This window comes from Epargyreus clarus, unplaced genomic scaffold, assembly GCF_041222505.1.
Source record: "Epargyreus clarus isolate Ecla_fem2 unplaced genomic scaffold, WU_Ecla_fem_2.2 ptg000013l, whole genome shotgun sequence".
Lineage (NCBI taxonomy): Eukaryota > Metazoa > Arthropoda > Insecta > Lepidoptera > Hesperiidae > Epargyreus > Epargyreus clarus.
In genome coordinates this window covers 7,112,718-7,127,711 of record NW_027332221.1, presented here as the reverse complement: position 1 = coordinate 7,127,711, position 14,994 = coordinate 7,112,718, and the positions used below count along the sequence as shown (strand labels likewise).

Genomic DNA, 14,994 nt, shown 5'->3' with positions numbered 1-14,994 from the left:
ATATCATTTTCAGAGGGTATTAACATTTCATTGAATTACTAGTCTCAATCTATCCATTTTCTTAATTCAAATGAGTTTTCCCTTACATCAACGACATTTATCTACCCCCATTTTTACTTATTCTACCAAGATGAATTCACATATGACATAATAATGTTTTAACTCACGGTTTTTATTCCTGTGTCAAGTATGTTCGTACTTACGAATCGCCGTCCATGATTGTGAGCTGGTTCTTGTACACTTCTGATGAAATCAAACTCATCTTGAAGGTCTTGAAGTCATGTAATAATATAGTCACATAAACGGTACAGAGTAACGATATAACAATTATACGTAAGTAAGTTCACACTAGTGATTAGAAGTATTATAACTACACAAGTATCTCCGTTATTCGACTGCTCTTGCTGAAGTCTCCGACCAGAATGTCGCTCTCTGTTAATTCGAGCGCCGCCAAGGTGTCGTCCCCACTTCACCTACCCGCATCTGTTTTTAAACTGTAGTATCAAATGAGTCACTTATTACTTTAATGTAACGTTATAAAAATGTGATATCGTTAATATCCAAGCTTCTTATTAACGACGATAACACATGTGATTTATCTTTCCAAAGAATGAGGCGATATGCGTACGAGTACCTTTATTCGCTGTCTAGATTGACGCGATCGCAAGCGTGCGGTATGGGACAACGGCAGTTGTGATTTTGTTCTATGCGAGGCGACCCGTGCACATGTCTTTACTACAATAAGCAATTATTATTATAAATACGTATTTTTATTATATAAGTAGATTCGTTATAATTCAGAATGAAAAACACACGATCTCAATATATTTTAAATCTTGTAACAAAGCGTACATCATGTGCTACGTCCGATTCCACTGGAAGAAATAACGAAAATATGGAAATTCCAGGTAAGTAAGCAAACATTTATATCATGGTCTGTTATTTTATGTAAATCCTTAGCTGTTTTCATGACTTTTAAGTATATTTTTCTTAATTGATAGCTCCCAATGTGAAATTATTAAAATTAGTGGTTCTAAGTTTTTAAGTGTCTTTTTTCTACGGAGTTTCAAGAATTGATTCAAAATAAAAAAAAAACAATAAGTGTCGATAATGTTCGTATATAAGGTACTCGTCTAAATACTATAATCACCTGTTAATTTAGCATACACTTCTTAACATACTATTATATTACTGAGAAATTATACTAAAACATTGGGTTCTATGTGCAAATGTTACTTTTTTCGCTGGAATCGATTCAAAACTTATGAGGTACATGTGTAAATGTTACTTTATTCTTTGATTGATATGGAGATGTACCTTTTTTCCAACTTACTGTGAAAGCCCAACAATATGTAAATTATTCTTATACTGTTAGCTTATGCAGATCTTTTTAAAAATATTTGACGCAATTTAATTTTGTTAACTTACTGTCGTATGACAAATAAGTATTGTTTGGTTTTAGAAAACGACAAGGTCCATCATGAAGTTTTAGCGACGTCTCCAGTGCCAGAAGGAGCTGAAAACATTCGAAATGACCTCTCGGAAGTATGGGAAGACGTTTTTGGTTCTACAGATGACAAGGTCATAGACAATCAGTCATCTCAATTATACCCTGTAGAAAATAATCAACGATCAACGAATACTACCGATACATCTAGCCCTATAGTAGTTCTTGTTGCTGAAAATTCTGTAACAAATAACCATTTTTTTCTGCACACGCTTGACAATTATCATGACTTAACGCCTTTTGCGCGCGCGCTAGCTTTGAAAACTCACCAACTGTCAGCTTTGGCGATCTACCCTCCATTCCGACACAAAACTTTGATTCTACGCCTATGCCTTCTCCTTTAAATACACACATAAACTGCAATGATACATTCTGTCCAGCTCACGACGATCACTTCTGGACTATGTCACCATCAACTAGTAACGCCTTTAGCGCTCCTAACTATTACAGCGACGATGAATTCTCTACTCCACCAAAGAAAAGGTCCAAGCAACGGTTGCGACGAACCTCTGAATGGTCTGACGTGAAACGTAAATACCTAAAAAATATTGGTCACAAATATGTCACGAAAAAAGGAAAAGTAGTGGATGATAAAATTTTAGGTGCACCGTGTCGGTGCAGATACCGGTGCTTTGAAAAAATTACACACGATCAACGATACGCTTGTTTTCAAAAGTTCTGGCGTTTGGGGAACCGAGAAAAGCAATGGGCTTTTGTAGTCAAGTATTCTAAAAAAATACCGAAGAACAGATGTTTGAATCGCGAAGTGCCTAACAATCGTAAATTTACTTTTAAATACTTCTTACCTGTCTCATCTGATCATGAGCAAGGTCATAATAAAGTAGTCGATGTCTGTAAAATTATGTTTTTAAATACTCTTTCGGTTAGTGGTAAAATAATAAAAACATCTTGGGAAAAATATGACGGCAGTACTATTATAGAGAAGGATAAGAGAGGAAGCCATGCTAATCACAATCGTATAATAAAACCTGACACAATCAAGAGTGTATGTGATCATGTGCGATCCTTTGCTCCCGTTGAATCGCATTATATTCGCAAAACTTCTACCAAGCTATATCTGGACGGCAGTTTAACTATTTCAAAAATGTTTCTACTTTACAAGGATTGGTTTGATATTTCTGTATATTCTAGCCAAGCAGTTACTGAACGCCAATACCGAGATATTGTTAATAAAAATTTTAATATAGGCTTCTTTATTCCCAAGAAAGACCAGTGTGATATTTGTCATATTTTTCGTAACAAAAGTGATCACACTGACCAAGAAAAAGAAATGTATAATACACATTTGTCTTATAAAAATGAAGCTCGCAAATTAAAAAATATTGACAAACGTGATGCTGTTCAATCTAATGGTCGAATTTTAACTGCTGTTTTCGATTTTCAAAAAGTATTATCATGTCCTCACGGTCAAGTCAGTCTGTTTTATTATAAGCGTAAGTTATCCTGCTTGAATTGTACAATTTTTGATATGGGTAAAAAGAAAGCCTATTGTTATATGTGGGACGAAACGGTGGCAAAGCGAGGGGCAAATGAAGTAGGTAGTTGCTTACTGGATTTTATAGAGCAACATGTACGCAATGGTGTTAAGGAATTTCGCTTTTGGTCGGACAACTGCGCGGGCCAAAATAGAAACCGTTTTGTGTATTTTCTTTATACTTTCTGTGCCAAAAAAATTAACGTGTCCATAAAGCATACGTTTTTAGAGAAGGGTCACACACAAAATGAGGGGGATAGTGTGCACGCCCTTATAGAAAGAGAGGCTGCAAAAAAAATATATATACTCCGGACGAGTGGCGTTTGCTGGTCCGCTGGGCTAAATGCACAGGAGAACCATATGAAATCCGGAACATGACATGTAATAATTTTTTTAACTTAAAGTCTCACGTAAATAACAAGGTATGGTATAAGAACACAGAAGGAGTTAAAGTAACGTGGAACTATGTAAAAGAAGTTTTTGTGGATAAATCAGACCCAAACAAGCTATTGTATAAATGTGGGCTTACGGATATCGACTACAAAACTCTTACTATATCTTCAAATACCCGCCGCAATACTGTATCTGCTTTACCAAATTTGGAAGTAGCATACAAAACGCCACTCAATTTATCAAAAGACAAACATAAAGATCTCATTAGTTTACTTAATTTAGGAACAATACCGTCTCAATATGCAGATTTTTTTAGATCATGGGACAGCAGTGAAAAGAATGACCTTGTTAGTAGTGATAGTGAATAATAACAGTAGCAATAATAATATACCTAATATGTACCAGCTTTTCTTTTTTTTATTACACCTAAATTTTTAATGGTCATTGCGGACTAGAACTACTAGCAGTTTATACAATTATTTTAATTTTTTAATTTAGCACCGCAGTTTGTTATATTCGACATGTAAAAAAACAAATTACAGGTAACTTTTTGTTATCCATGACTCTTTTATCATGGTTAATATAATTATTCTGTAAGACTAATTTGTTAATTGTTTATAAAGCTTTATATTTTGTTGATTTTTTATATCTAGTTCCTAATTAAAACGGGTATGTATATGATTACTAGAAAAAAATAATTATATTACAAAGCAACAATCATTCTTAATAATAAAAAAATATTTAAAAAATTGGGTTTTATTGACATATTTTTCACATCTTACCTCATATAACTTTTGAATACTATACTTATTTACATAAAACAAAGTTATACCTACACATGATGCTAACAGTTTTCCCAAGAATAAGGTTATATGCGTACAAACGACGTAGACATTTCCATAATAAATCGTCACATATGTACATAAACACTCGAAAATGAAATAAAAAGCGTTTTTAATCTTGTTTTTTTATGGAAAACAATGCGAATTAGTATTTTACATGCTTGGGGAAAGAATCAATCCTCTAAAATAATTAAGAAAAATGTTAATGCTGATTTTGTGGTTGACAAATTTCAAATCGCTCTCCTCAAAAGTAACGATTTTGCAAAAGTAACTTTATTCTACGGATAGGTCGATTTATTTAACTTTACTATATTATTATCACCTGTGTAGGCGCCTTCTGGTAACCTTATATATACTTTTTCTTTAATATCACCATATAAAAACGCTCCGGTGACATCCATTTGATGAATGGGCAAGTTATATTTAGTTGCAATTACTACAAACAATCTAAAAGTTGTTAGCTTAGCAACTGGGGCATAAATGTCATTGAAATCAAATAAATTCTGTTGCTCAAATCCCCTGGCAACTAGCCTAACCTTATACTGTTTAACATTGTTTACATTTTTAATCTTAAAAACCCATTTGCTACTCACAGTTTTTACATTTTCAGGTAAATCGCAGAATGTCCACGTGTTATTGTCTTTTAGGGTCTGAAGTTCCCTATCAATAGCCGCACTCCACTCGCTAGCATCACTTCTACTCATAGCATCAGTATATGTAATTGGCTCGCACTCCCTTTTGTCTAACTGCACATTATTACACTTGTAGAATGACGTTTGTTTACGCACTCGTTTGCATCTTTCCTCATTGTGTGGACTACTTTCTCCTAGTAAGTGTTGTTCTTCAATGCTTGGTAGGTAGTCACTGTCGCTTTCCGAGTCATCTTCTTCTAGGGTACTTCTTGTATGGGCATCTCTTCGGGTCTAGGTGTAGCTACCTCATTCACATTCGTCTCCACACTAATCTCTGACACTGATCAATTCAAGATCTAATGACATTGCAGTTTGACCTTCATCTCTCTTTATTGTGTGTACTCTGTACTGTGGTTTGGTGTGTTATACCCTTCCTTGAGAATATTTCCTTCACACCACTGTTCATAAACTCGAGGCCATTGTCACTCCTGAATATTTTCACTCTGTTTCCAGTAATATTCTCCGCCTTATTTATAAAATTCTCGATGCAATGTTTGATCTCATCTTTTGTCTTCACAAAATACACCTTCCTGAAGTTTGAATAATCATCTTTTAGAATGACATAGTATCTTGACCCGCCGACTGACATTTCTTCCATGGGACCGCAGGTATCAGCATGAATTAACTCGCATGTCTCGGTGCTTTTGTATTCGCTTTTATAGAACGGCAATCTATGCATTTTTCCGACCAAACAACTCTCACACTCAGGCTTTGTTGTTTGTTTAACCTCAATGTTGTTTTTCCTTAAAATATCTTTCACGTAAGTGAAGTTCTGATGCGCCAACCTTCTGTGCCACTCATTTAGGTCTTCCGGCACACACTTTGCAGTACTCGCGATTTCACAATTACTTTTATAGCGTAAATCCAAATAATATGAATTTCCAATTCTTTCCGCTACCGCACAAAGTTCGTTCAATTTATAAAATTTACAACTGTTGTCATTTGTCACAATGACATATCCCTTGTCTGCGGCGCGATTGACCGAGAACAGGTTCGTTTTTAATGCCGGTACGTACAGCACATTTTCTATCACTGTTTCGATCCATTCCATTCCACTTCCATTCGAAACTTGAACCGCCATCTTACCGCAACCAATCGCATCAATCACTGCGCCATTACCAACAATTACCGGTTTGGGCGAAATACTTGAGAATGATGTAAACAATGCGCGATCTTTGCACATGTGTTCGCTGGCGCCAGAGTCCACTATCCACTTAGATTTTTGCAGTTCATGCGACGAAATAGACATCACAAACGCGTTACTTTTCGTTTTATTTTCAGTTCTTGTCATTTTTTGTTTACGAAAACGACACTGAGACTTGAAATGTCCAAACTTCCCACAATAAAAACAGTTATTACTATTCACATTCTCTTCACTGTTACTTTTGGTATTCCTACAGTCGCTCTGATAATGTCCACTCTTGCCACACTTGAAACATTTCACTATTCTTTTATTTTTCATTAATAACGCAGAAGATTGCTGCATATCTTCATTTTCCCTTTCACTCTTTCTTCTTCAATAAGTAATCTTGCAACTAAATTTTCAAAGGTTTGCTTGTCATCGGGTGCAGACTCCCAAGCCGAAATAAAATGTTTATATTCGTCTGGCAATGACATTAAAACTTTTGTGATTACAAATTTATCTGATATCTCTTCACCCATTTGTTTTAATTGGTTCTGTATTTCTTGTATTTTAGACAAGAAAACGGACATATCTATTCCTCTTTCAAACTTATATTGGAAAAATCTCTGCTGTATGATATGCACACTCGTCTCAGTTTTTTGTTCATAAACACTTTGAAGTTTACGCCACATCTCGGCTGACGTTGTACATGTTATGATATGTAACATAGCCTCTTCCGACATCCTTGTAACGAGTAAAGTTTGCACCTTGGCATCCTTTGCTTCCCATGCAGCTTTTTCACTGGCGACTTCTGGTTTCACAAGTTTTCCCTCCAAAATGTCCAACCAGCCATGGCCCCGCAACTGCACTGTTGTTTGGAATTTCCAAATATTCCAATTTATTGCTCCTTCCAACTTGATGACGTTGACGTTGTTATTGCTGTTGCCCTCCATTCCGACCTTGTCCTTTCCCAACCAGGAACAAGTATATTTCGACGATTTTCTTCAGTGCCCGCCCAAGCCAAGCACGCCGCACGCTGCCGTGAGATAACCTCACTTTCCTTCTCGCCGACTTTTCGCTGCCGCAACGCACGCCAATCTACAACAAACAGGTGTATGTGCCTGGGCCCATAACCTGATGTTGTTTTCAATATAAATAAATAAAAGAAAATGATATTTTAACCAACTTGGAATTTATTTTAGCTTTCTCAATCTGAGTTATTTTTACATGCATCAGCGACCGGAGAGTAAGTGAGCGAGTGAACGAAGGAACAACAGAAAATTTACAACTCAATACTCAATCTATACTTAAACATTAACTTTCTCTGCAATACAGATAAGTCAGGACTTAGAATATAAACATTGCCATATAAAATAACAATATTATATGATATGTGGTGATTTGCACCTTCTCGACTGTTTTGTCGGTATTTATGAAGACCCCGTCCTGTTGCCTACAGGAAAAAAGGTATTCATGTCCCCATTATCCAATAAATGAAATATATATGTATAGTATAAATATAAACAAAGACTATGAATAGTTATATAAATATATAATATGTAATAGTAGTTATTTAAGATATATATACCTATATAAAGTAACTAAAAGAAACCCTTATTTATGTACGTACAGTCACGAGCATAAATATATGACTATGGGCAGATCAGCAAAAATATGTGACCCAATAACGAGTTCAATAATATATGCCTGCACGAACGCAGCAAAAATATCTGACATTTATAGGCAGCAAAAATATGTGATGCTAACGTTGATCAAATAATTGTGACATGTGTTATGACATTTGACGTCAACTAAGATGCAATAATATCTGACATCTATAATCTATATATAATATATACAAAGCGAAAAGATACTCACGTTCAAAACGTATTAATCAAGGTTTTGGCTAAACTACTGAAGCTAGAATCATGAAACTTGGAATATAGCTTAATTTTATAATGTAGATGCGCACTAAGAACGTATTTTTTGATATTCCACCGTTAAGGGGGTTAAATAGGGGTTGAAAGTTAGTATGAAAGTCCGTCAATTTTAAAGCAAACTCGATGAAAATTCATATTTAGCTTTCTGATTTAAAATAATAAAAATCGAATGTAAGATTTTTTCCAAAATAAACCCTTAAGATCGTTTTATAGGGGATGGAACTTTATTTTAAAAACTGTTAATTTGGAAACAAGGACTGTAAAAAATAGCATCTAGCTTTCTGGTTCGAAATAATAGAGCATTTTTAACACCGTTTATGGAAAATCTACCCATAAGAAGGTAAAATAGGGGTGGAAACTTTGTTTAAGGGACGCAGCTTTTGAAGCAAAGTCTATGTATGAAGTAATGAAAATATTAGGACACCTATTTCACGGTTTTTGGAGATCAACCCTTAAGGTCATTTAATAGGGGATGGAACTTTATTTTAAAATCCGTTCATTTAGTAGCAAGGACTGTAAAAATTAGCAATTGGTTGGGAATGATAGAACTTTTTTAACACCATTTATGGAAAATCTACCCTTAAGTGGGTAATATAGGGGTTGAAAGTTTGTTTAGAAGTAAGTTGATTAGGAAGCAAAGGCTATGAAAATTGGTATTTTGCTTTCTGGTTGTAAATAATATATCAATTATTTTTCCGTTTTTGGAAAATCATCTCTTAAGGTCGTTAAATAGGGGTTGAAACTTTATTTTATAATCCGTTAATTTGGAAGCAACCACTATGAAAAATTATCATTAGACACAATGAAGTATCTGAGTCACTGCTTTTTTTTAGAGATAAAGATAAAAGGGTGTATGCAGTATGCCTTTCTGTTGACACACCCGTTTCAGCATTTTAGGTACTCAATAATCAACCCCTATAAGTAAAAAAAGTTTAAAAACCGTTATTGCAGTTGTACTTCCTTCGGCGTGTCTGGAAAAAGAACAGATTTCAGAGAGGTTTAGCGTAGTGCGAAATTCCACGAGCCGTCGTAACATATATTTTTAATATGGGAATGTATTGGGCGTGCTGAAGTGCAGAAGCGGTTTTTAGTAACGTACAGACCCGCGGGCCACAAGGAAGAGTCGCGGGCCACACGCCACCCGTAGGTCATGGGTTGCCGACCGCTGGTGTTGAACATTAGCTTTCAGAAATTTGGTGATAAAATATTTATTGATACATAGGGATATTTTTGAAACTCCACTAAGGAGGTAAAAGAAGTGGTTCGAAGTAAGAAACGTGAAATTTCAGATAGCGTCTATTCACCCGTAAGCACAACTACGACAACGAGGACGGGTGCAAACTTCATATATCATAATGCGTAATTTTATTTACATGGACCACATTGGTATACTGATTACATCGCAACCACTTTGGATACACTGCTTACAGACAATTTGTCCTTGCCGTTGGGTATGGTTGGGGTTATACGTGGATTAGTGATGGTGATGTGGTAACATAAACCTTGGATTATTTTTTTGGGCTAGAACAGGGATACAGTATCTCCTGCCTGTTGTAAGAGTCTAAAGGGTGATTCTGGGGTTGCGGGCGGCAGGAATGGGAGCTCTAACCGCCCAGCCAGCGACCCTGGAAAGAACCACTGTATGTGAGGCCGCATACCTTAAGCTAAACACCAAAAGTTGTGAGAGGGGGTTTTAGTGCGTTAACAGTTTGCCATACGGTTGCCACCAAATAGTTGCTATACTGTTCCCATGTATACGTTTGTGTTTTGTTTTTCACATACCTACCAAAGGATCGTTATGATTTTTGCATAGTGGTTACTGGGTGGTACTTTATGGGTCAGAGAATAACATGGATGATACCTATGGAGTAGTATAAATAATAATTATTGTATCCTACATGAAACTTATAATTTAAAGAAGTTTCATTACAGTCCACTAATTAGAGTTTTAGTGTATGTTTCTGAAGAAAGCTTGACCAATTCAGACACACAGTGACGAAATACGAAAAAAAGCTTTTGTTAATTAAATATTATTGCTACTTTATCGTTAAAATTGTTAAAGGTAGAAATTTACAATTACAGCTATTTATATGTCATATCATATTTTTTTACGCGGGCGAAGCCGCGGGTTCTGCTAGTAATTTATAAATATCTTTGATGTAAATATATCAACCTACAGGTCAAAGGGCCTATGTATTTTGCCGGAGAAAGAATATGAGCAAAAAAACACGTAAAAATATTTTCTCATATTTTTTTATTTAAGTAAGAAAAAAACAGGGTTAAAGACAAAGACAGGATAATTAATGTATTTTAACAGGGTGAATTTTGCAAATCCGAATCTATAAGGATTAGCGAAAAATGCTAAAAGGAGTTACGAGGCCGATTTTGATAAAAAACTAATTCTGCTGGTGGTACGGTAGCCTCCGTGTGCGAGTTTGACTCGTACTTGGTGAATTATTTAAATTCCCTATACGGGAATCGAACGAGTTCATTTTGAAAAATTATACACACCTTATATTATTCCACATCGGATAGTGTCCCTTATAAGGATTAAATTCTGGGATTAAATGACAAATTATTGGAAAAACATCAATTTCACCCTGTATACAACAAAAATAATATTATTATTAATTAATTAATTATTTCTTACTTTATAGTGACATAGAAGTCGGTTTTATTTTTTTGTTAAAATTTTTTTTTTCACCCTTTTTAGTGATGACACACTAAAATCTATATTAATATAATATAAAGGGTACGGTCAGGATTGAACCCACCCGCTCACAGGGCGCCACCGCGCCCTGCTCGCTAAGTTTTATATTGTCTTATATGCTCCAACCTAACCTAACCAATTCAATACGAAACACTATAGGCGAGGCTATATGAAATACTATATTATTGGCTAGGTTAAATTGGGACAGAAAAGTAAATAAATCAAACTAAGTGGTAAACTCGAGTGAGTCAGGCCAATTCACAAAAAAGTTAACCATATTTTATATTTGTAAGAAGTAATTATCGTTAGAATTGAAAATTTGAAGGTCACATTTTATACTGTAAGTGACTACAAAGTCTAGCTTTGATACTGTTTATAAATATCCGTAAGCATTAAATTTATAACTCATACGGTTTAGGCGGGAAGCAACCTTGCTTTATCACGGTTCTTAAGACCTTGAAGGTCAAAATTTTCATCCTATGTGTGTGTTTACTGACGTTAATACATATATGAACACACAAAATGGCGAACTCCTATGGTTTAGGTTGGAAGCACGCCAGCATCATCAGAGTGAAAGAGTCGAAGGTCATTTTTTGACATTACATTTCATTACATTTATCTGCTTAGGAACAGTAAGATATGTGTGAAAGCACTAAATGGCTTATCCATGTGATTTAGGCTGGTGGTACCTCTGCATCATCAGATCTAAGGAGTTAAAGGTCAAATTTTTCATCATATGTCACTGTCTAACAACATCATAACAACAAATATATATTCTATATACTTTACATGGAAGGCACCTCTGCATCATCAGGGTTGAAGGTTCAAGGTCATATTTTCCACCATATGTATCTACTCAAGAATCTTATCACATATTCGTAAGCTCCAAATGCCTTACTTCTATGGTTGAGGCAGGAGGCACCTCTGCATTATCAGGGTTGGAGAGTTGAAGGTCGAATATTCCATCATACATCTCTGTCTATCAACCTTATTAAATATTCGTAAGTTCCAAATACCTATCTTTTATCGTTGAGGCAGGAGGCACCTCTGCATTATCAGGGTTGAGGAGTTGAAGGTCGATTTTCCATCATATATCTTTGCTTATCAACTTTATTAAATATTCGTAAGCTCCAAATGCCTAACTTGTATGGTTGAAGCAAGAGGCACCTCTGCATTATCAGGGTTCAAGAGTTGAAGGTCCAAGATTTTCCATCATATCATGTGAATCTAGATATTCAATATTCATTTTTAGTTTCATGAGGATTAGATGGCCAGGAGGTAAGATATCATAAAATATGTAAAAAATAGGGGTAGTGATGATGAGTTCCACCCCATAACTCAAAGTACTAATCATCAGACCATACCCACGTCAAGATAAAAAAGTACCGCAAGGAAATACCCTTTCATATGAAAAAAAGAAAATTGAAATTGGTTAAGAAATACTCAAGTTATTCAAGTTTAAAAGAAATCAGGTTTTTCCAATTTTCCGGGAAAACTGGCGAAAATTTTCAAATTTCCTCAAAATGGGACCCCCTGTGAAACTAGCCGCACACAATGGCGGTTGAATCATGTCGATCAGTCGCGGCATCGCGAAAAAATCGTTGGACATGCATAAAAAAATATATATATATACGCGACGAATAGATAACTTCTCTTCCTTTGGGAAGCCGGTTAAAAAGTGAATAGATTAATATTGTCACATATTTTTGCTTAGTAAGGTGGTCACAATTATTTGATCAATGTTATCATCACATATTTTTGCTGCCTATAATTGTCAGATATTTTTGCTGCGTTCTTGCTGCCCATAGTCATATATTTATGCTCGTGACTGTACGTACTCCATGTGTGTGCTGTGTGTGTTAGTGGTATGTATCATTATTCTGTGTGTTGTTTACAATTACAGTGTCTCCGAGTACTTTGCTAAGTATGATTGATGTATGTATTGCTGCCTGTTTTTGTAATATGGTGATGTCAATGAATGTGTCTAACTTTTCTATATATTTTTTAATACTTTTAGCTACTACGCCAGTAGCACCAATAACTATTGGAATGACAGTCGTTTGCGTTTTCCACAGCCGACTTACTTCATTTTTGAGAAGGTGGTATTTGCTCAATTTTTCGATCTCTTTTGGTCCTATATTGTAATCGGATGGTACTGTGACGTCTATTAAGTATGTGTGGTTATTAGTTTTGTCTATGTATATTATATCCGGCCTATTGTGTGAAGTGGTGGTATCGGTTTGTTCTGGCATTTCCCAAAGAATTTTGGCGGTCTCATTCTCTTTTACCTGTGGCTGTGTGAGAGTTTCTTTCCACCATACTTCTACTTTATCTACTATTTCTTCTATTTTATGCTTCTTGGCTAAACACCAATACACATACTGAACGAGATTGTTATGCCTCTTGACGTAATAATTCCCCGCCAGTTTTTCACAGCCTGATATGATGTGTTGTGTAGTTTCGTCCCTACAGGCGCACATGCGACACTTACCGTCTATTGGTTCTTGTAGGATATCTCGTCTATATTGTCGGGTCATAATTGATTGATCTTGTATGGCGAATATTGAAGACTCTATTACTGAAGATATCTGCTGCTTTTTAATCCATTTAAATGAGAGCTCTGTATCTATATTTGACTGGTCTAATACTTTTTTAATGAATTGTCCATGTAGTTGTTTATTTCTCCAAATGTCTTTGCTTCTTTTAACTATTGCTTCCCTAATGTCTTTGTCTGTATGTATATTTCCTCGTGCTAAATTTAGTTGAAATTCTATCTCCTTTGCTTCATTAATTATTGAATATTTATCCCTATGTTTATCATGCTCCACTATTGCCTTTATTAAATCATCACTTTCAGCTATTAGGTATTGTTTATATTTCAATATCTGTATTTTGTACATGTTTTCTATGTTTAATAAACCTCTCCCAGCCTGAGTTACCGGTAAGTACAATCTTTCTACTTCTGCTTTTTGTTGGTGTGCCTTTTTTATTGCTAGTAGTTTTCTTGTTTTCGTATCTATTTTCTTTAAGTCACTATTTTTGTAATTTATCACACCGAATGAGTATAGTAAAACCGGAATGGCGTAAGTATTTATACCTTTTATTAAATTTCGCGAATTTAGATGTAAATTAAGTAGTTTTTTCAATCTTTTAAAGTATTCTTTCCTAATTTGATCCCTAATTACGCTATGTTCAATTTTTCCTGATTCATGTATTCCTAAATATCTATATCTATCTTCTATTGCAAGTTGTTTAATTATATCCCCATCCAATAGTATATGACCATCTCCTGTCACTTTATTTCTATGTCCTAAAATAATATATATTGTATTGCATTTGTCTAAACCAAACCTCATTCCTATGTCACTTGTAAATATCTCTACACTATCTAATAATACTTTTAAATTATGTTTATTATTTGCATATAATTTAAGGTCATCCATGTATAATAAATGATTTATCCAAAGGCTATCCTTGAGTTTATAGCCTTTCATTTCAAATTTGCCTAATATAAAAGAAAGGGGATTGATTGCCAGACAAAATAATAATGGTGAAATTGAATCGCCCTGAAATATTCCGCGTTTTACCCAAATCGGTCCAGTAGTTAATGAATTTTGCGTACCACGAGCTGTCATGATCACTCTCCAAGTCGGCATAACAAGTTCAAGAAATCTTTTGATGATGGGTGGGCATTTGTAGACATCAAGCACCTTAGTAAGCCATTCATGCGGCACGCTATCAAACGCTTTTTGGTAGTCTATCCAAGCCATGCTCAAATTTTTTTCGCACTGATGTGCATCCTCTAATATGGCCTTGTTTACCATGAGGTGATCCTTGCACCCTCTAGCTTCTCTACGGCACCCCCGCTGTTCTATTGCCATAATATTGTTTTGGTGGCAGTGGTCGTACAAAACATTGGCCAAAACGGAGCTTAATAATTTGTACATTGTGGGCAAACACGCAATTGGTCTCCAGTTTTTCGGATCTTCAGTTTGTTCATTCTTTGGTATTAAAATAACCTGCCCAGTAGTGAGCCACTCCTCCAAGATTTCCTTGTGTGTAACTATTTTAGTGAAAATTAAGCCTAGATACTGTGTACACTGGTAAGATATTTTAAATAATAATTTTGTACTTTGTCTATTTCCGGCGCTTTCCAGTTCAGTAGTTTTCTTATTGCTATTTTTATATGTTCTTCTGTTATTTCTTCTATGTCTATAGTATTGAATCCACTTGATGACGCTTCCACTTCCTTAATCCATTTAGCCTTACTATTATATTGAATAGGATTCGAC

At 35.2% G+C, this 14,994-nt stretch overlaps 1 protein-coding gene across 1 annotated transcript; it reads left to right on the top strand.

Moving 5' to 3' along the window:
- The first annotated feature begins 895 nt into the window (after positions 1-895).
- LOC140746582 (uncharacterized) lies at positions 896-2,674 on the top strand. The gene is made up of 4 exons (XM_073078710.1): positions 896-908; positions 1,463-1,564; positions 1,888-2,513; positions 2,660-2,674. The coding sequence occupies exons 1-4, from the start codon at positions 896-898 to the stop codon at positions 2,672-2,674; spliced, it is 756 nt and encodes a 251-aa protein (XP_072934811.1).
- The last annotated feature ends 12,320 nt before the right edge of the window (positions 2,675-14,994 follow it).

What these genes read in the sequence shown, in the direction of transcription:
- LOC140746582 (XM_073078710.1), top strand. An exon ending in AGTATGGGAAGACGTTTTTG is followed by an intron (nt 1,565 to 1,887) that starts GTTCTACAGATG and finishes CATTCTGTCCAG; the next exon opens with CTCACGACGATCACTTCTGG.